Here is a 23,638-nt window from a genome sequence, read left to right as displayed (position 1 = left end):
CCTCCCCCCTGACGGGAGCAGCGGGGGCTTTGCGTCGTGCTGTCCCGCTGGGCTTCAACAGGCGTGGAAGATTCATTTCTAAAATAGTGACGTAGAATTTATTTTTAGTGGGTTTTTTTCCAAATAGATGTAGTTCCAGATATAGGTGAAGTGCTTTTTTAATTTAAATCAGAATCCTAAACAGTAGAGGTGTATTTTGTATTCAGTTCATTATAAGCTCCATTGTATTTCTTGATCAACTGCAGCATAAACGTGCAAGGGGGGAAGGACCTTTATCTGTAGCAGAAAGATAACGGCAACATCAGACTTCTTCTACTTAACAGGTACAACCTACCCTTACAATAATTCCATACTGTAAATTTTATTTGCAGTGTCTTTAAAGATAGTTATCGTAGGAAAAAAAAATTCCCCATAAAGCTTTTACCAATATGCCGACTCCCAGATCCTATCACAGAAAGCAGATTTCCCAATAATCCATACAAATTCTGTGGAACAGGCGGGGATAGAGTTCGCTTCTTTAGGACAATATTCAGTTGATTTTTTGTCACCGTTTTACAGTCCAGCAATACTTAATTTTTTTTTTCTTTTTTAATCCACAACCTTGGTTCATTGGCAAAGTCGGTATTTTGAGCAAAAAGAGGCATGAAATTCATAGAAAACACGCTCAGAGATGCCAAGCAAACTGTGGAACTAGTAATCATCCTGCTAATTCAGAGCTTTGAAGCCATTGACATTAGAAATCAGGAAATTTTTCAGTATCTGTCTTGCACGTTTAGTATGTTTTATAAGTATTTTTTAGAACAATGATTTTCTGTTACTTCCTCTAAAGTAATAGTTAAGTCCAAATAGTTAAAAATTTCTACTACAAGTCAATTTACAACAGACTAGCCATACTTCTCTTATTTTTTTGAGCAATAAGGCAGGTGGTACATTTGTGGGGAATGCTTAAACTAATAATATGGAAACTGAAGAATTATGGGCTTTACAATGGGCATTAGATTTACCTTATTTTTATCACTTATAGCATCACTGCCACGTTATACATCAGGTGTTTGTTAAAATGTACATATTGTATACAGATCATACAAGTGATTTTACAGTGTAAATAAAGGAAAAAATATCTTGAGTGTGTGTACATTTTTGTGTAAAGGAGGTCAGATAACGTACTTAAATTTCTGGGAAAGGGAATGCTGTGGAAGATGTTTCCTACGATGGAAATTCTGTTTATCCACTACCTGTAAAAAGGCCAATGCAAAGTAAAATCTACACAGAACAGAAAGTTGCAGAAATGGTTTAGAAAACATAATCATTTAAGAGCTTTAGAAATCCAGTAATTATGCATGTTTAATAAATTTCGGACCACTAAAAGCCTGTTCTCTGTAGAACCAAAACTTCAGTAGATGTTAACTTGAACTAAATGACAGGCTGTGTAGTGTGGTTGCCAACAGGCAGTAGTACTGAGAAGAGGGGGAGTTAGAGTCTTCTTAATTCTACTGTGTTTTATGACACTGTGCATATATGTAATATATTTGTATGTGATAAACAAGTTACTACAGTCAGTTGAAGAAGTTTTCCGTTTTGTGGAAATGATTGCAGATAACCAGCAGTACAAATTCCGCTGACATTCCCAAACTACTAACGCAATCTACAGTGTAAAATAGTGTTATTCGAAGTAAAAACAGTTTGTGTAATAGAAGAGCATTAGACAGTCTTACACAGTGGTTAATGTATCTAAGAGTAAATGTTACCTTTAAGTCATTTTAAAATAACTAATCAGCTATAGCCATCATTTTGAAATATTAACACCTATTGTTCAAGTTTCAAATAGGAGAAGATTAGATAGTAGGGAAAATAAAAAATGCATTTTTTCCCAATTCTATATAATATTTTAACAAGTCATATTTGCTGTTGCAGTAAGTGTTGGGGTACGGCACTAGAAAAAAATGGAGTGGGAGAAAAACCCTCTGCACTGATCCTCTGTCTGGAAGTACTCAGATGAATCTGATGCTGGTTTGCCTAATATTCTAGGGACGACACCTAGAGTGTGTTTCCACCTACAGTAATAGCTGGAAAGTATCACACTACAGCATTCTTTACTGCCTCTTTTTGCCAGGGACTAGAGCAATGTAAGTGTAAAAAGAAAAAATCCTTTCTCATGAGTGAGCTACACCTGAGAGTTATTATTCAACATACTCTCACTGAAACAATGTATTAGTTAGGCAACATGTCCATTGATAATGAGATTTAATATTTTGAGTTGTGAGTATACAGAAAAACTAAAGAACTTCCAGATTGATATTAATATCTGAAAAGCGTATTATAAAATGTAAATTAAAATACACCAAACTGTAGCAAGCAATCAGTAATACTGTATTATTACATTATTACTGTATTATTATTATAATACTGTAACGCTGGCTTTATACTTGCCAAAGCAGCAAAAGGATATTATTTATCAATATCCTTGTTGCTCATTGTGTTCCAACTAGATCGTATGGTAGCAAGTCTTAATGTTAGTACCAAGTTACCCCTAATCCCAACAAATGTTAGTCAAATATCTCCAAACCATATGTACAGGAAATGGTTGAATGAAACTTTAAATTCAATTTCTTTATACTATTTACATTTGTGTTTCCTCTTGGATTGTCACATTCAATACTGTAGGAAGAGCTACTGTGAACTAGAAACACGGGAGGACTCAAGTTCTGCCTAAGTAAATTTTGAGTCTAAACCTGCAATCTTTTTAGTTGCTGTTCAGCAGCCATGTGATATGCTGCAAGCATGTCAAATTTCTAGGTTATCTCTTTTTTCAACTTTCGAAGTTTGTCAGATGCCTGAAGCTTTGCTTTTGGGCAAAAGCATCTTAGTTTTACCAATTCTGAGGTTTTTTACCTAGCTAATATTAAGTCAAGTCAGTATTAATGGTGTTTCACTTTCTGAGTGGCTCAGTGTGACAGCTCTTTTCCAAATATGCCTAGAAGGGACTGCAAAGAAAGAACAGTAGCATGGTGCGTTAACTTTTCTGCAATAATTCCGACCGTAAATACTTGCCAAAGATACAGGACAGAGTGATTCAGATCCCACTGATGTGTGGCAGGGCTCTAACCCATTTTCTCCTAATTCCCAGGGGCATTACAATGGTCAAACGTTAGGTCAGTGCAGCTCTATCCCAACAAGCTGTGTGTGCAGTCCCATTTCTGCAAAAGCTGCAATGTTCAGTAGCCAGCACGGTGCCTGTTCCACTGGCAGCAGCAGCCCCGCTCTGGGTTGGCCAGCCCTAGTGAGGAGGGAAGGTGTCTGATAAGACACGTGCTTCACAGCAGATAAGGTGTCTTGGGATACCAGTTGGATCACGCACAACCAGGTTATTTATGGGGGGAAGTAACTTCCCACGAGGCTCTTCTGCTATATTAAGCTGAAGTGAGCAAGGTATTTTAGCCCAGTGAATAGGGTAATACCTGGATGCCACATCCTACTACAGAGACTTTTTTCCCAGGTTTTGCATTACAGAAAATGTGAAAAAGCTGCAGGACGCAGCATTCTGTAGCATTGCATCTAAACCCATTTGTAGTTCCAGCTTTTTTTACTTCAATGTATTTGGCCCAGGGCCATCATAGTAACAACAAAATGAAATAAGATAGCCTGTTTATGAAAACGGAAACCATGAGAATACCAGCAATGGGTACTCTGGTGGTACTTTCTCTTTTCTCTCCTTGGCCAGCAACTGAGTTAGACTGGGTTTGGTTGTTTTTTTCTGAAAAAGATGGGAAGAAAAACTCCAGCAAGCCCAAGAAATATGCTGTATATTTAAAATTAGGTTGCAAGATATGTTTTAGCTTATGTGATGGATAAGCAAGAGTTAATCACTTACTTGAAAAAAGCTGCATAAGGCTTTCACTCCATTTCAATTAGGGAAAAAATTGCCACTCGCTTCAGCATTGTCCCATCATAACTGCATGCAGGCTTACAAGTATTTTGACTTAATAGTCTCATATTTCATTACTACAGTTGCTTTTATAAAACTTGTATTAACAGTATTAAAACTGTAATAACTTGACACAAGAGTGAGAAATGGCAGTAAAGTACATCAGATACTTTTTGATTTAACCAGATTCCCCTATCTCTGAACACTGGTTCAGTTTTGAATTTTCCGTATTTCATACAGGTCAAATAAAAGTGACTAAAGTGTTTAACAAAAAAAGTTTATTACCAAAATACAATATTAAAGTCAATACGTGACAAACTCCTGTAAAGCAAAATAAATTATTCTAACATTGTACAGTATTTCAGAAGGTAGTTAAAGTAGTACTACAAACTTTGCTTCATAGTTCCAAACAGTCGTCTATCAGGAACACAATCCTAGAGAGAGCTTAAGGCATGCAGCTTAATGTGCTGGATAATTTTATAAAATGAAAGTCATACAGTATCAGAATTAACTGCAGTCTTTACATGTCAGTTTTCTAAATTTTGTATACTTTGGCTATAAAAGCAGTGCCATAGTGTTACAATACCTTTTCTTAAAAAAATACATGTACCCATGTCCATGAATATCAAATGCAAATGTAAATTTCTATTAAATATATCTTAACAAATGTTACTTTGAGCACCAACTGTACATTTTTAAAAATGATTAAATAAGTGCTTCTGAAAGAGGAAAATACAATAACTCTGACTGAATCCCACTCTATTTTTCCAGGCCAAGCATAAATCGGAAAGATGAAATATGCACCTATTTATCAGTACAGTCTAGTATGAATGACGTTTTCTCTTTAGTAGAAGTATAGGCATTTAAAACAAAGCTGCAAGTTACAGTTCATATCACAGAATAAAATCTAATTTAAACAAACAGCAAGTGAATAGCTGATCATCTGATAGTGCTGTAACAGAAGATCTGAAAGTATTTTAAAAGCTTAAAGAAAGGGGAAGACCGCAGTGTTGGTGACTTTGAAATGTGCTTAAAAACCCTTACAGAACATGCAACCAAGCCAACCGTACACTTTCTAAAGCAGATAACCTGAGGAATAATTTGCTTTCAGAAAAACTAAGCCTATAATTACTTCACGTGCAGAACTTCTGATAAAGTCCATGGGAATTGTGAGTGGGTAACTAATGGCAAGCAGCGTGGAGACAGTTAAAAAAAATAAATCTCTGGGCATATGGGAAAGTATTATTTGTTGGCATTTGTTAGGATTGATAATGGTTTTTAGAGGCAACTAGCTTTCTACTATTTTATAGGAACACATGGTCAAAAAGAAAAAAGCAACAAGATGGCAAAGAACAACTGTGAATAGATGCATCCTGCTTAGTAATCCCATTACAATGAGTCCTGGTGCATTGTACTTAATGCTGCAAGCGTGGCTTGCACATACACCAAAATTGTTAATTTTGATTCAAGGTTACTTGCTTTTTAAGTCTTGGTTCACTGCCATCTCCTTCTTAGCTTATGAATGCAAGTTTTTCACCTTTTTATCTTTCACTAGCTGAGCAACTTTAAAATAATTATCCCTTTACACAAAAATGACAATGTGGCAAAATATTATTTCTGTGAATACTGACTGGTAGTTTAGCATTACTACGGATCTCGTTGTACCTTTAATTTTTTCAACAAATGGGATCTCTGAATGAGAAAGTTGAGATATATTCCAGATAATGTACTATTTTCACATGAATTCTATATTGAACGTAAAATATTGGTGTCAATAAGACTGTATGAATATACCATTAAAAGTTTACTATCTCAAACTGAATTTGAGATCATGTAAATAAATCATGTTTTTCAAATGTAAAATCCATCTGTAGGAATACGAAAAACAACTTTTAACTGAAAATAATGTATACTTACTTCACATATGTATTTAAAATATCTCAAATATCTGACACAAAAATGCTTTGACATTATATCCTGACCAATTTTTAAAGTAAAATGTGTACTTTCTGCTATCTAACTTATAAACAAAATAATACATATTTAACCCAAAAGAACAAGTCAAATTGAGGAAATCACTTGAAAACAAAAATCATCTTGGGAATCTTAGTGCCTTTACCCTGGCCTTTAGATTTTGTGCTGCTTCCGAAAAGTTGTAACAAGACTTGTTTTCTTTTCCTGTTTGCCACTTCTAGTCAGCGATAGTGCAATAGACTGCACACTACATATGCCACCTTCTTAGATTTACAGTTGTAGCTTATTTCTGCTAGCAGAAATGTATAAATAAAGTAACCATCAAATACTGTTTTTCTAAGAGTAAGTAATTTTTTAAGTAATGAGCTACTAAAAATCAGGTAACTGCATCCCCGTGTCAGGAACTAGCCATGCTTCTGTGCATCTGCCATTCATTAAAAGCAGAAATACATACCCAAACTAGAAAGCTTAAATCTGGCTGCTAAAGGGCTTCTTTGGAAGTGCTACTACTTCACTTGATTGAAGCATATATTTCAAACAATTTAAGTAGCCAACTTTATAAATAACCTCAACAAAGTTGCCAGGTAATTAGCCAGTATAAAATATTCTAAACTGATACAGAGACAAATGTCTTCTACTGCAAATTGCTGCTGTAACTGAAAAAAAAAAGCACTGTAATTTTAGAAGCTAAATGCTTTAAAAGGGAGAGATTTCTATGTGTTTCTTAGAAAACAAAGTAATCCCTAATTCCCTTTATGAATCCATATTCTATGCACTGGTAAAATTTATTCTACAAGTGACTGGATACAGTTTTTCCTTAAAATAGTTTGCCTTTTTTTTAAAATATGATTTTCTACAGGAAAATTACTCTATCTTTCAGTGAATTATTTCTACAGTTACAGCTCTGCCAGACAAATGGGAAATTCAGACAGCCAGTGGGATTTTCAAAGAAAGAACTCTAAAGCATGTAGGCATTTCTCAAAATCCCACTTTGTGCTCACCTACATCTTTAGGAATCTACATAGGTTTAATCTACATCTCTTTGTGGCAATTATTGTTAATATCTTGTTCTCATTAAAAAACATTGCTCATACATACTGCAAAGCAATCACCACAAATTAAAAGTAACATATGATAAGCTTTTTTTTTTTTAAATAGTTCTGCTGAATGTGTCAAGAAAACCAGTAAGAAACAGCAGGTCATTATTATAAAGGATCTTTTACACACCATCAATTCAAAAGACAGCAGTTTTTTAGTTAGGATTCAATCAGACAAATAGTTATTAGCAAAACGCTTCTAGGCTCCTCAGCTCCTGCTGCTCTAAATTTATAGAAAGGATAGCAGTCTTTGTTGAAGGACGACTTGGAGTTTTTAAGGCCTTAAAAATAGATTGGGAAAAATGAAACGCCTATGCGTGCACGCAAGCACAGACATGCCCTCACCCACCTCCCTTCTCCCTACCTTCCAGAATCCAGGCAGGGGGGTTTATGAGATCATATGGTAAAATTTGTATCTATCTGGTCTGTTGCCAGTTTCAAAAAAAGAGGGTAAAAAAGTTCTTTGCTGAAATACTTTGAAAACAACAAAGAGGGAGGAAGAAAAAAGCTTTTCAGTTGATACAAAGCTTTCATACCTTTGGGTTTTGACGTACTGTACTAATGCATTATTACTGACTAGTACCTGACAATAAAAGAAAAAAACCCAACAATCCTACATTCTTGGCACCATATAGAGAAATAACAAATTAAAATGGATCATTCCATTCCCCACTCCTTATATTTATCTCTTAAATGATTCATCGGTCCCTGGTTAAAATATTGTACTCCTACTGAAACAAGGACTCAGGATAGGAAATCAAGTTTTGCTTGCAATTCTTCTCTTTAGCAAGTTTCTCAGGCAAAAATTAGCAAAGAAATAAAATATTCACTGTAGGAAACCCTCTCTAACTTACTGCTTCACCTAGTTTGTGCTCTGAGTTGTGCTGTGGACCTTATTTAGAATGATGTTTATGATTTCACCCTCATGTTCTTTCATATGATCCAGCAGATTTTCTTTGTTGGTAGACTCAAAACCACAAATGCAGCAGCAGAAGAGAAGAACACAGTATTCTGTGCCAAGATGGTGTAGAGTGGAGTTCTTTTCTAAACTGCATGAGGTATTCACCAAGTTAGGTTTTTCATTTTCATCAGAACCTGAAATTTCATTCGTAGTCTGGTTAATAGACTCTGTAAAAGACACCAAGTTGTCTGAACTTCCTAGTATAGGTACTGTACTTTCATCTGTGCCTTCTAATAAGGTTTTGTCAGGAAGTTGTCCTTGAAACCTGAAATAATAATGAAAACCGAAACAAATATCAAAACATACAATTGTTGCTTTTTGACAGGAACTTTATTTTGGATCAAAGTTGGGTCCTTTGAAAATTCTAGATGATAGGGCTTGAAAGTAAATCAGACATACCTGCTGCTTTGTGAAATTGCATCATTAATAGCCTTGTTCACTTGTTCATAGTTATAATTTTGGTCACTTGCATGTTTCCACATGTGAGACTTCAGGGATGGAGGATGGCTACATACATATCCACAGAGAGAACATCTAGGAAAAAAAGTGGAGAAGGAAAAAGAGAAACATTTAGAAGTTAAATTTTATTACTTTAGTAATGGATTAGTTCTTCCAAAAGGATGAATAAACAGAGAGATACATGTCAATCCTCTTCTCGGTCCCCCTTTTCAGTTTCATTACTAGGTCAAGTTAGATTGCGAAGTTTCATTTTGAAATGTAAGACTATTTTTAGGGTCTGAGAATTTTTAAGTTTGCTTTCTCTGACTTCTTAAACAATGGAATTAAAAGCTTATCTCTTTGGCCTGTTAAAACTGTTTAAATACTGCAAAAATGCAATAGTTCTGATGACTGCAGAAACATGGAGTACATCGGTGTGGTATCTGGCAGGCAGGTAGTGAGCTCTCTTTGCCATTGCTCTGAACCGAGCAGAAGCTGTGTAATTAGCACTGATAATTTTAATTGAACTAATAAAGCCTTTCCTGGTGTAGCATGTATTAGTTTATTTAAGGATCACAGTATTGTTGAAGTTGGAAGGGACCTCTTGAGATCACCTGCTCAAGCAGGATCAGCTGCAGCAGGTTGCCAAGGACAGTGTCCAGTCAGATTTTGAATATATTCACAGATCGAGATTCAGACAGGTGACAATTTTGTCCATAGTTTTCCATCAGCTCGGGTACCACAAGACTAAATTTTCTATTTCCCTATAAAACACAGTCTTATACAGTAAAGAACAAAACCTTGAAGAATAAATCCTGTTTACACAGAGATGTAGTGTGTATTTACGGACACAAATAACCCAAGATTGATCAAATCCCGTAGGACTTTTTTCATACCCAAACATACAACAGAGGAGTTTTTACAAGTGTTTTCTAAGATAATAAATTAGTCATCTCAGCATGAAGGAGATGAGTGATACTGCATGACGTCACTCCAAAGCAGAATAGTACCCACAGTAAAGATGACATAGCTCCTTTTCTTTTGGACGAGGAAGCTACTTTGCTTAGCTACCTGCTACTGGGGAAGTCTTCAGTTTCTCAAATCACATGGAAAAGACCAGGATCAATCCAAGGTGACCTTGTTCTAATAAATTACAGCTAGGAATGCGTCTCAGTCGATCTCATTCCGTAATGAGAGCAAGATTTTTTCACTCAAGCAATGTGATCCCAATATGTTACACTATGATGAGTCTGTTAAAATAACTACTATACTAGGAAGTTTTTGTAAATTTTTAAGACCTTTTCAGAAATATAACTTGGAAACACGAGCAGGCCTACATAAAACAGTGTTACACACTACGATTCAGTAAGGTTTTACCACTTCTCTTAATGACAGTAGGATATAGTCCTTAAACGCCTTGCAAATAATCATATACAGGAAACTATTTCTGCTCAGCAGAAGATTGTGGAGAACAGCAAAAATCTCACAAGTTAGGTGAAGGCATGGTACATTACCTTGCTTATGTAGCAAGATAATTCTGTCCTGCTGGGGAAAAACTGGCATGTCCTTCTAGATCACTTTCCTCTATTACTTGATTTGGAATGTACTATCCTATTTTTCTCTTTTCCTTCTAATCTGAAGCCTTATAAAGAAAATGGATGCTTTCAAATATAGGCAAGTTCACTCTCAGGTTGAGAATCTTAATCTTTCTAATAAGGCTGTTACAAAATAATGGCATCATTAAAAATAAGATAAAAGGCAGACCTTGTAGTTAATTTATAAATAAAATTAGGCCAAAATAATTTTTTTGCAAAACACAAAGATCAACAAATAATCTTAATTCCATTCTATACGCACATGTATTCCACTAGTCTTATTATATATGTGATTTTTCTGTGCCACTAACACAGCTTGGTCAGTGGGTTGGTAACACAGTGAATGAAGCAACAGTTCAGTGTTTGGTTTTATCCCCTTTTAATTACAGTCTCATTTTTTGAAGTACATTAATTTACTCAGGTGATTTACTAATCAGATTTAATTTGCTCAGAACAGTATCATGAGCCAAATGCTGTTGACTGCTTTAGCATCAAAGACACAGAAACTCAACAGCTTTTAGCTTGATGCACTACACTTTATGATCATATACTTAATGTATATGATCATACAGTTACAGTATATGCAAGACATTCCCAGAGAAACAAAATTATTTTACCATTGAGTTTAGCAGTAGAAACCTTTCAATTCTATAGCATAATTTGCCCTACTGTTTGACCTATGTTGAATTATTAAACTTTACTGTTCAAGTGTATCCTAAATTGATCTACTGAGGAAACAATTATCTTGCAGCTTTTGATAGACTGTTTCCTTGGGGACGTAGGGACCAAAGCGTGGAGGTTTTCAGTAATCTTCAGTAATACTCAGAGCACTCAGCAATACTGCATGAAGTATGACCGCAGAGCAAATAGAACTTAATGCTACTAGGAACATTTTGGGGAAAAAATGCAGTGGAAGGACTCTGAAGTTGTAGAAGCAGATTTTCTTGAGAAGAACCCTTATGTGAATGTGCTTTATTTGGATTCTTCCTATTGCCTTCAAAATCTTCACTAAAATGTTCAGAATACTCCTGATTTTCTTTCGTTTCCCAGCTTTTATTTTTTGTTGCAAATTAGTCGTAAACAACTGCACATATTTGTGCCAACTTTCTCATATATACATATATAAAACACACGTATCTATGGACAGACTATAAAGGACACTCATCACTTAAACATAATGACTATTCACACTAATTCTTAACTAGGGCAGTGTGATGCCAATCTGGATTCTAACTAACATGCATATGCAAAGGCTGTGCCTAGACTAGGTCATTAAACAAAGCCAGAGAACATTCCTGGGTACTGGAATTTAATGATCTATAATGTTAAAAGTTAGAAGTGCCCCTGGCATGGTTTTGGCACATGCATTCTCCCAAACAATTCCAGGCATGCTTTGGTAATTAACAGGGTCCAGAAACTACTTGCAATAGGCAGCTTATATGCAACCACCCCATTCTGGAAAGAAAAAGTTGAATGCTGGTACCAGAGGGAGGTCATGGACATGTTTAATTAGCTAGCATAAACATCACCTGGGAATGCCACATCAAATCTCTTTCTCACTCTCTCTCTCAAAAAAAAAAGTCACTGGAACAAAGAATGAATCTAAGAGGGAAAAGAACAGGATCTGAACTCTGCTTTGTATCTTAACATAACAAAATCACTATTATTACAGCGTTTTGCCAAATTAGAACTGTTACATACTTGTACTGTTCCATTAGCTGCACTGCCTGATGCTCCTGGGGGTGGCGCCTCATATGGCATTTCAAGCTATTCATATTTGTGGTGGCGAAGTCACATACTCGACATCTAAAGAGACAACAACAGGTAAACTAATCTGACAATTAACTGCTAACACTATTCCAGAAATAAAAAATCTATGAGAAAGCAAAGGTATCTGGAAAGACTACAGTTAAAGACTAACAATATATACAGAAGTCCAAGTGTTGACATTAACTTTCAGCTTTTGGACCGTAAGAATCTTTTGCAGCCCAAAAAAGCCTCCACCTTTGAGCAAGAAACACTAGGCATATGGACTATGTTCCTTCCTGACATCTATCTTGTGCACCTCTACTGAAGTTGGTAAGCATCACAAAGTATAAGGGAGATATGGATGCACTTGAATGGATGCAGCCCTGATGCAAGTTGCTTGGCTATGTTATGCGAAGGCAGAATATGACCATAAGAGCCATAGGGGACATAGTGTATTTAGAAGTGAGTCTTGTTCCTCAAGAATATGTGTTCTACTTAATGCAACAGCCATGTTTCTCATGACATTTTAAAAGCCGAACTATCTATTTACTAATAAAACATCGAAGTTTCAGAGCATTGTATCTGAAATAGAAGTCAGGGACAAGATCAACACATTTAGATTCAAGTGCCCTAAGACAAGTGTGTCACATCATGCTGCCTAAATTTTTATTTTTTTATTTCTGTCACAATATCTTTGTATAAAACCAATACAGTCTGGATCTAGATTTAGATCCATTGATTTAGAACCCAAAGTATTACACAAAATACTATGCTATTCATAAGTATCAATATACTACCATATAACACATTGAAACAGAAGCCATCAAGCTCAGCTAAAACTCTGCGTATTTACTAGGACTTCAGTTGTTTCTTTTTTTGAAATGGTGTAATGTCCAGTATTTACTAAGTCTGGTCTATAGTGTGAAACAGTTTGAGACCGCAGGATACTTAACTTACGATTACTCACTTTATTTTTGAAAGGACTTAATTGTGCAGTATTAAAATCCGGAAGGTATCAAATCTACAAAAATGCATCATTGGAGGCTATACAGTTTAATTTCCAGCAATTTTTGTCAAACAAATAATAAAATATGTTTACAGCTATAAAAATGGCAGCAATATAGTAGGTTGCTATCTGATAGTATGAAAGGCTTGAGGAATACATGTTTCAGAAGGAGAAATACTATAAATACTGGATCTTCATGGTTTTTAGGCTGTGGCTTAAGTATCCTACCAGGTCTGCAGATTTGTCTAAGGGGTTTATGGAAAAAAAAAAAAAAAAAGAAAAGCAAGCCAGATCAGTAGGCCTAAATTTAGTATGCAGCAGTCTATATCACCAATGGAAAATTTTCAAGGGTTCCTAAATCAAACAGGCTTGCTAACACCAATTCAGAAAACTACCACATACAAGACACTCTACAGTATCTGCCGTTCCAACCCCACTAAGTAACAAATAACGGCAATAGGGAAGATTCTGAGGAGAAAAAAAATCTATTTGTATTCCACATTTGCTCTCTGAGCAAACATCTTGCAAATTTTTGCTAGTGTTGTGTGGTATCATTATAATGCACAAATCAAAATATAACACGTCTTCTGGGTTTGTTTATCCAAAAAAGAAAGTCCCTGGCTGAGCTCAGCATTTCAAGGTGTTGAGTTTCCAGAATTTGTATTAAAAAGATAGAAGTATATTAGCTCAAAAATCCTATTAACTCAGATCTATTTTCTAGCCACTAGAGAGGGACAGAGATCCACACTGAATGAGCATAGATTGAATTTGCAGGAATTTATGCAGCAACCAATAGAAAAATGCATGATTCATTTTTCTGCTGGGGACCTGAGCTATAGCATTACACGTGATTTTAGATATCAAAGTTTCTATATAAATCCATATAACATCCTTGTAGAAAAGTTATAAAATCTGATCCTAAGTGAGTGTGTCAATATTGCTTGAAACCTGTGAAAAAGATGAGGGGACTGGCGACAAGACAAAGGGCAGAATTTTGCCACGCTCTGTAGAAGCCAATGTGCAAACTAGCAATATGGCAACGGAGAACACTTCGCAATAAAGCAAATCCAAAATGAACTTAAGTGTGCAAGGAATTCGAGAAATATATTATTACTATTGGCCAAAGTTCAATATTACAATATAATTATTTCCCTTTCCACATCTGAATGCTTCAAACTGAAAACAAGCAGTAGACTGCTATAGCAAAAGATGCATCCTGGAAAAGTTAGCAAATCTTAATTACGTAGTTTGAGTCAACCAGCAAGTGTGGCTCCTTCAAATGTGCAGTAGAATTATGTAATTGAAATTCTTTAGCAATATCTTCAAAATTGCATGAGCAATTAAGTAACCTTTTTAGTTAAAACAAGTAAACCAGGCACGTGGCATTAGCCAGCAACAATTGAGACGCTTACCTATATGGCTTATCAGAGTTATGAATTCGTCTGTGATTTCGTACACCAACATAAGTTGTGCTTGTGTAGTCACATACATCACATCTATACAGTTTCTGAACTGAAGACTTATTTCCTATATGAAACAAAATCCGTTATTTTAGAGAGTTGCATTCAGCATTGTAAGGAGTTCTCAGATGATAATTTCAGCACAATTGAATTATGAAACATGAATTAACATTTTAAAGTAATACTTTTAAATATCTATAAATATTTAATCGTTTTAAAGTATCTGGAGCAAACTGGCAACGCACATAGAGATAATAAAGGTATAGGTTATTTACCATGCTGTTCTGCATCTGCCCTACCGTTTACTGGAATTATTAAAATTTTAGGAAAACACTTTCCCTCTATGCGGACACTTCCCTTCTTCCTGCAGTTGGGTTAAAATCCTGTGTTACAGCAAAGGTGATAAAATGTGGGAACTGCTGAACCCAGCAGTTTCATTGCTTTGCAGAATGGATCAAATCAAAGGAAAAGATGGGCATTGAGAAAGGATAAGTTTCAAACTGGCAAACATAGAAAAGAAAAGCCTCCCAAAGCATCTAAATTCTCTTTATCATCCACATACACTCACACTTTCAGAAGGATCTGAGATGACTAAAAAAATAGGTACTGACCAGATGTGTTAAGAAATAATTTGGAACTTCCCCAAATTACTAAAAAGCAATTGTAACAAAAATAATTTTTTCTATCCAGAATAAAAGAGACTCTTGAAAAATGAATGGTTGCAGAGACAAAGGCTAATGACTAATTTAACACAGGAAAATGTGTGCCCGCAAGTGCACAGTTTGAATATTTTTGAGATGTATCTGTGTAGACTTAAACAGCCCTATTCCTGCTCCCTCACTGAATAATGGAACTGATTTGGGTTAAAATATTAACATTTGGGAAGAGGAGTGGTATTTTTTATGCAGGTCATTTTCCCATTCCAGCCTATCATGCAGCCTTCATGCACGCCCCAAATGAAGGAACAGCAGAAACATGAAGGAACACCAAGGTTGGAGCTGTTTAAATCAGCACTACTGCCAAAAGAAACATCAAACTAAAATCAAAGGGTTTTCTTTCTGCATCTAACCTAGCCTAAGTAATTCTACTTTTTTTTTTTCCAAGTGAAAGTAAGGTGCTCAAGCTCATTTTATCTTTACACCAAATTCTTATTAGCTGGATGAACAGTCAAGCCGTTACTCTCAGTTACGTACATGGGCTTTGAAGAAACTCTAATAGAGATCCTTAGAGAATTTCTCTGGTGGGTAAAGGTCATTACTAAAGTACAGCCCCAAACCAAAATAAATATACAATTCAATAAATAATGTGTGGGAGACAAAGTAAAGCTCAAATCATGCAAGAACAGACTTCAGAAACTCTTCATGCTCATATGAAGCACATCTCCAGCACAAACAAATCATTACTTTGTGTTGTGAAGGGGTTTACTACTAGTAGGATACAACAGAAGATCCTAGGTGCAACAGAAAAGGGTGTATTAGCTGGATGTTTTTTAGTAGATATTGCCTTAAGAACTCTGATAATATCAGCAGGTGATCTACTTCCCAGGCCTCCCAGCTCCTCCCCAAACCAAAAATAACTCCCGTCCCTGAAAAATGGAAGTTCTGATTTCCCAAATGGGATCCCTCTATTCTGAATCCTGAAGAATTCTGTTAAAGTCTTGTCAAGGTCAAGAGCACTGAAGGTCCATGTCACACTGAGAGGAAGGTCTGTCTGCCACTGTTCCGACTCGCAGTTTGAAAAGACAGACAAGCTTGAAATTTCAAATAAGTGACTGTCCAAAAAGACAGAAAGTAGACTTTTTAAACACATCTCTGCTTAGGTCCAAATACCATGAACTTCTTTCCAGATTGGAGTAATAAAAACTGACCAAAACCCCCTCCTTCATCACCTCCTGAATTCCAATTCTTTTTAGCTAAAGGAAGGAATGAGACAAGCAGATTGAACTCAGGAGGAACTGTAGAGTTTATCTTGAAAACAGAAGTTCTGTCTCCTAAGTCCAAAATACTGAACAGATTTTGTAAAGATAATTTTGTTCTGGAGTTTTCTCTTGATGATGCTGGACTCCAATAACCCAGAATGAATCTTTTCATTATCAAAGCAACAATTATGAATCTTTATGGTAAAACTCTTTTAAGGAGACATTGCAGAATAAACCAGTAGAATGAGTCATCCCAAATGGAAGTTCAACTTTTCACTTTGATTTTTTTTTTCCACAGATGGGCACTGAATTATGTCAAAAAAAGTTTTAGATATATTATTCTGAGGGACACAGTCACACAGCTAACTTAAACAGTAAGGGAAAATTACCACTAATTAAACTTTCATTCCAAAATCCAGCACTTTTGGTTCAAGATGCAAAGTAATTAGGTAGGGTTGATAACCTCAGAGGGTTATTCTGAAGAATATATAGTATGTCATATAAAATAAAACAGCAATCTGAATACAAAGAGAGTCTGAAATAAAAATTGAATAATTCTGTATGTACCAAAATAACAGAAAAAATATTTTACATTTTTTACTTTAAAACATGACACAGTGCTCACTCTTCTAGCTTTCTTATAAAAAATAATATGGAAGTAATATATAACATGCACTCTTTGCAAGTCAACCTTAAAGCAAAATATGTCAGAATTTTCCTACAATATGCTCATATAGTAAAATTTATTAGTTTTTTTTTCTTTAATGTAAATTGTCAAAACAATCTTAATTGTATACCTGGAGACTTTGGAATTTATATTTCTACAATTATTCTTTTATGAATGCACATTTATGTAGAAGACCTCAAATGAATACAAAGACACTTACTGGGCTGCAGATCTATGGGAGAGCAGGGGTTGTGTGAGCTATTGCATGCTATTGCATGCTCTACTTGAATAGGTTTTCCATCTTAAATCCTGCAGCTTTAGAATAAACTGCTTCCAAATGTATTTTCTGTTACGAATTTGGTATTTTATTGGGCAGGCAGCTTAAAACAAACAGTATCTAATGAGATTTTTAAAGCGTTATGCAAACATATTATCTATTGCATAGTTACAAGTGGCTAACCACCCAGTAGCACACACTTAGGAGCAATTATTTATACCAATCACTACTTTATATTTATTCCTTCAACAAAATGCACATAAATTGTAATATATCATATAATCTCTGGCCGTAGTGAAATAGCAGTCGTGTTCCCCCCCCCCCGGCTTTTCTTTCTTGTGGGTTTGGGGCCTTTTTTGCTTTCTGGGTGGAGGATATCAGGTCTCTTATAAAAGTGAACATGGAAATGACAGATCTTTGTTCCAGCAGCAGTAACAGGTGCTCCTGTAATGCTGCTTATTACCCTATTCCTTCATTATTAGACATTTACAATCCGATCGTATCCAGTGTCATAATGCTCCCTTTTAATTTATTGTACAACCATGCTGAATAAAGAGACTTTTAGGACTAACTATTTCATAAACAAGAAATGAAACTGTTCCAGCTCAGGCATCTTTCACATAAACAGATGCTATGCCATAAACTTCTTTGTTTTGTGTCGCTTTATAGGGTTGACATCTGTTTGACAAGAGATTGCTGTACTGCGGTGGTGTTGCAATTTGATTATAAATCGGTTCTGAAATAATTTAAGCATTCCACAGTATGAGTTAATAAAAGTTTAAAAGGAGAACTGTTTTCATTCAAGCCACATTACTAAATTTCATATTGGGTAAACAATCAATTAAAGTGCATGGCTGTAACACTTTTACAAGATAATAATGAGCAAAAAATATTTAAAAAAAAATCTCTAAAGTAATTAAATTGAAAGCAGGCAGTTTTCTTGAACAAGGGCTCCACTTTCATGGAAGTTAAGTTACAAGATTAGGATATAAACTCGAAAACCACCTTATTAAAACATACTATTTTCAAAAGCAGATAGGCATCTTGATTTTCAGTCACCTTAACAGGACTTCAGCTCAAAAGGTACAGTATTCCCCAAAATCCGACATGTTTCAGGCGTTGCAAGGTAGTTATTCCTATATCATGACATCTTTAAAAATATTGGTTTAAAACAAACAAAACATTGTCAGAAGTAATAGTCCAAGCTGTGCTCATAGATATTTGTAACCAGCTAAACTAACAATGTTTTATTTCCTATCACTTCCATTAAAACATTTATGCCATTTCTTCTGAAGAAAAAAACCCACTACTTAATGGGGAACGTTCCCACTACCAGCAGACCCTCCCTAGCCTTTTTCCTGGCTCCCCCTGACTTCAGATGGCTCTCTCAGGCTTAGGTCTTAGGGGTGTAATAAGCACTACAGGTCAGTTTCCTGAATTTAAACGCCTTCTGCATTGATGAGAGCAAAAAGGAGTTGGGAAGGGTCGTTCTACCTGAGGCTGATAAAGTAATTAACTTTTAAGTTTCTAACTTGTATACTGAAAGCCAGAAAAAGAGGCAGCGTGAGCTAAGAGAACAGAAGTCAACAGTTAAGGATCTCATTTTATTCTGACATGTACCGTGTTGCTTTGGACAAATCATTAATGGTTCAAGCCATCCACCCTGGCTCATGCTGGTTAGTACCTTTTTTCGCAAGTAGCTGCATTAATTTCAATGATTACTTTCACGCTCACTGATCAGCTGCAGAGGTGAGAGTAGAACGCAGAAATTTCAACTGCAATCTAAGTACTATTATAGTGCACATTTTCCTATCTAAACAAACAGGAGACCATACTTAGGACAGAAAAGAGCTATGTGCACAAAATGGAAATACTTCAGCCCACAGTTGTTCAGAGGTGATACATACTAGTGTTTTTTCACAGTGCTCTAAAATTGCAAAATACTAATAATTACAGTGTTGCCTTCAGAATAAAAATGCTGTAAATATTTTCAGTAACTTTAACTCACCAGAGAAGAGGATGCATTCAAGGACTTTAAGACCACATTTTCTCCTAAACTTCCAAATTTGGCTATTTTTCCCCCTGTTTCACTACCTTAACACATCAAGGGTTTGGGTTTTGTTGTTGTTTTTAAAACAAACATTATTAAATTATAAGCAGATACACAGTTAAACAAACATTTAGAAAATGCATATTTACTGTTACCCTGGCAACTATTACAGATACAGGTTGCATTTTTAGAATGCCTTACATTTGCCTCTCTAGGGCTAAAACAAATGACTCATTTTGGACATTACCATAATTAAACAGAAATTTCTAAACACAGAATGGACGGTATTGTATGTATACGCTGACAGCAAACTACATTACCACAGTGAGTCTAAAAAAGGCTTTCTTTTGTTTACTGTAGGTGATTCAGAAAATACTGTAGCTGCTGAAGGAAGGAAGGAAAAGAAGATGTTTTTCTTAAAAATTCAGAGTAACACTCCATACCAGTTGTTTTTCATAAGAAATACAAGGTCCAATTACAGGGGCTAAAAATGTCTTACCTACCAATAAATGTCAGTAAGATATCTCAAAACTGACTGTGGTAAGTTTTGCACACTGAGAAGAACGTACATTTAAGGTTATGAACAGACGTGAAAACATTTCAGCATGAACCAGATCTTAAAACCAGTTTTATACAAATATAGCAAACCGAAGTAAAGTTATGAATGACTTTTTGTAATTTCAAGTGTAAATACAAACGGTACCTTCTCTTTCATCTACTTCGTTGGAAACTATTAGTTTGTTAGATGTAGCTGTTGAAAAGATATCTGGAAGACTGTGTTGTTCTCTTTCATGATTCCGCAGTTGGCTCTGAAAAAACAATTTCCCACGTTTAAATATACACTACAAACATACACTGGTCACTTCAAATATTGCAATCATTTGTGCCATTGTTACTCAAGTTTTAATGACAACTGTTATAAAATGTATGTTAACATATATACATATTATCCCTCAGGTAATTTTACTAGAAACAAAGTAAATAACATTAATTAATAACATAAAGGATTGATGAGAGTGACTGAGAGGATTATATGATTTGTGTTTATTTAGAAAATAAATTTCCTTCTCCCCTCATTCCCATAGACAAGTGGCAAACAGTTCTTCCTCCAGAATTATTATACTCCAAAAGCAATGCTAGATTAGAGGATGGCTTGTGTGAAAATTGACTCAATTTTCGTATTGCCTAGTGACTTAAGAATATGTTATTCCTGCTTCTACTTGCTTGGGGAAGAGAGGGGAGAGAGAACCTTTTGCTACCCTACCTGTACATTTTTTTCAAACTAGGACTAAACAACAGTAAATATGGGAAAATTTGCATTACCATTGCCTACAGGAGTTTCAGTTGTACAGCTAGATACTGATGCTATCTATTCTATATTCCTGAGTACTGAACTGAGTACATTGGAACACACTCACCAGCACTAAGGCTTGAAAAAATGGTTATATAAATGGCAGAAGTACATTATTCTGCTCTGGTGTGTAATCTTTCAGATCGAAGTTCTACAGAACATCCAGCCCAATGCAACAACAGAGGAAAAAAGAAACGAATTTCTGCTTCAAAGTGTCTCATGTTGCCCCCAATTGCCACGATTACTGTTGCACCCACTCACAACTAGCGGGTGTGTTTGAGCATTCTTTTAACGTTTCAACTATTAAGTCCTCTGATGCTTCCGTTTCTTCCTGTAGTTGCTACATGTGGGCAGAAAAACAACATGATATTAATACGTCCATAAGATGGTTCTCAGGAAAATAACTTATGTGAGGAAGCAAGTTTATTTCAGTGGGTAAGGCAGAATAATTATAGCTGAATTGTATATTAGGAAAGTGCTGCTGGCAATAATCCCCAACTGTAATGACAATGAAGCCAGGATGTCAGACTGAATTAAGTCAGAAAGAGGGATCATCAGTTATTAAAAAAGTAGCAAAATAGGTTATTTAGCTATTATAGACAGGCACAGGAAAGAACTTTACCTTATAATGAAAGGATTCTTCACATTGCTTGCACTGATACATTCTTGTTTTGCAGTGGTTGATCATGTGGCTCTCTAAATCCTTACTATTGTCAGCAATGTGTTCACAGATAGGACACTGGTACGGCTGCCTCTGACGATGGACTCTCAAGTGTTGTTTTATGTAGCCCTTATTACCACTGCTATAATGGCAGAGGCGACAGCGGTAGGGTCGATCTACATTAGGTATATATTCTACTAGGTTACTTCCAGGAATATTTGCATCATTTGCATTTTGGCATTGTGCGTTGTCTTGTAATTCTTTCAAAATGTCATCATCAGAAGCATTCTGATCTGTCCTCTCTTTCAGTTTTTCAATGACAGTGAGTAGTGACATACTGATGCCCATTTTAATTGGTGCTTCTGATAACTCTGGCCTTTCTTTCTGTATCTCAACTATTGCACATTCACTTTGGTTTAAGCCACTAAACTCCTCTGAAGGACTCTTAAGTGAGGATACCACTTTAGAATGAGCCACGCATGGGCCATCAGCTTCTCCCTGCCCTGCACCTGCATCCACGGCATCTTCTCCAGTCAGAGACCTGAAGCTAGACCTTGTTAGTTCTGCAGCTCTGATAGGCATTGTAACAAGAGCTTCTGCGGCTAAGGAGTGTAGTCGTAAAGACTCTGAATTTGTCCTTCTTCGTGCAGGAGGCACATTTTCATCAGCTGTTACGTTTTGATTAGAGCTTAATTCATTATCTTTCTTCTCGGTATTATTCCATCCTATTATTACTTCTTGAATTTCACCTGAACGATAAACTTCATCAGGCTCTTCACAGGTAACACGGGACTCCTCCGAGATTAATTTTTTTTCTGTTTCAATGTCAGTGTTCATCAAGAAAGGCTTTTGTAAGACACTTTCTTCAGCACCTGGCAAACGCTCTACTATTACATTAACGTGACCCTTTTTATTTGGACTACAATTGATGATTTTCTGTGCTGATGAAAGTAGGCTATCAGTTATCATATTATCCTGTTCTGTATCTGATACAGTCTCCTCTAAAACCTCTGTAGTAGGAGAATGCACTACAGACTGATTTAACATCTCTTCCTCTTTTACATTTGTTCCTACTGGCGATTTACATGACAGTTGCTCAGAATTGCAAATCTGAAGTTGAAGAGAAGGTTCACTATGGATATCAAGTTCATTGTTTTCCAAAGAAAGAACAACTGTATCCACGCTATGAGGTGTGTGAGCTACAACCCTCTCTGACAAGTTGATGGTTTCATTTTCTTCCTCAAAGATAGGATAGGAGCAATCAACCTCACCTGCATGTTTCCAAGCGTGTGTTTTCAACATTCTTTGCTGACCACAGGTGTACCGACAAATTAAACATCGGTACATGCCATACTGCTCATAAGTATACCATTTTCTCCTACCCGTTTCAGACACATGAGTAGACTGAGTTATATCTTTACATTCCAGATTTCCTGTCTGATCAGTCCCTGATTTGACACCTCCTTCCACTGGCCCTTGCAAAAATGAACTTGCGACATTTACACATTGCTGCACTTTTGCCTGGATGCTATTTTTACCATCATTCTCATGGTAATTTTGGAAGTGGGATTCAAGTTCTTCTTGGCTTTTGGAAGCAAAATGACATTCTGAGCACATTAATATAACTTCATTTTTCTGCCCATGTTGTTTTATATGTTCTTGTAGTGTTAAGAGAGAAGGTGATAGAAACTTACATAGACTACACTGGTAGCACGTCACCTTTTTTTTGCTTTGTGGAAGACATTCAGTCACAAAATAATCTGCTTGTAACTCTTCAGTCTTTTTAGTAGCAATAACAGATAGCTCAATTTCTTTAGCCGGGATTTCACAAAGATCGTCTGCGTCAAAGGACTGTGCAGAAGCATTAGGATGGGAACGTTTTTTCCCTATTAAAAGGCATCTTTGTGACTTCTCACTTTCAACTATTTTGCTTAGTTTCTGGATAACATGGATTAGTGGATCAGTTTTATGTTTTCTCTGATCTTCACTGTTCTGCAGTGTTGGGCCAATGACTGTTTCAGAAATCAGCACAGCTTCCTGTTCCCCAATATTTGGCATCAATACTGCAACACTGCTTCCTTCTTCCATAATACCTAGGAGAAAGGGGTTTATAAAAAATTAAAATGTATACCTGCACAATAATAAAAATACAACCCAGAACTATTTAGATTTCTCCCTCTACTAAATATGGAAGCCTAATGCCACTAACTTAAAAACTTTCAGAATGGCTATACAATTAGCCAAAGATTTTGAGGACATTTCGTGGATAGCGTAGATGCTATTCAATACAGCTGGACAGAATAATTCCAAGAGATCCTATAACTGCCTGCCTCCAAGTTGTACAAGGGCAAGATAAATATTTTTCAAGTATAGGCTGATTAGCATTGTTACAGCTATTGTCTTTTTCTTTACAAGGACTACACATTTGAATGCTAGACACTTAAATAGGCCAATCAATAGTAACTGGCATATTTATGTTTAAAAGCCATGATATGATATGAAAATGTAT

The 23,638-nt window shown here is 35.9% G+C and overlaps 1 protein-coding gene across 2 annotated transcripts; it reads right to left on the bottom strand.

Annotated features, from left to right (window-relative positions):
- Positions 1–4,190: 4,190 nt before the first annotated feature.
- ZNF507 (zinc finger protein 507) lies at positions 4,191–23,217 on the bottom strand. 2 transcript variants are annotated; one of them, XM_009281054.1, is made up of 6 exons: positions 21,091–23,217; positions 19,821–19,926; positions 14,158–14,272; positions 11,692–11,796; positions 8,357–8,491; positions 4,191–8,222 (listed from the first exon to the last, which is right to left on the bottom strand). In XM_009281054.1, exons 1-6 carry the CDS (start codon positions 23,215–23,217, stop codon positions 7,859–7,861), a joined length of 2,952 nt encoding a protein of 983 aa, XP_009279329.1. In that variant the 3' UTR covers positions 4,191–7,858. The 2 variants fall into 2 exon arrangements, with proteins under 2 accessions (XP_009279329.1, XP_009279330.1); XM_009281055.1 differs by lacking the exon at positions 11,692–11,796.
- Between the last annotated feature and the right edge of the window lie 421 nt (positions 23,218–23,638).

Source organism: Aptenodytes forsteri, unplaced genomic scaffold (genome assembly GCF_000699145.1).
Source record: "Aptenodytes forsteri isolate BGI_AS27 unplaced genomic scaffold, ASM69914v1 Scaffold356, whole genome shotgun sequence".
Lineage (NCBI taxonomy): Eukaryota > Metazoa > Chordata > Aves > Sphenisciformes > Spheniscidae > Aptenodytes > Aptenodytes forsteri.
Note: the sequence above shows the minus strand (reverse complement) of the source record. Positions and strands in the feature narration are given on the sequence as shown.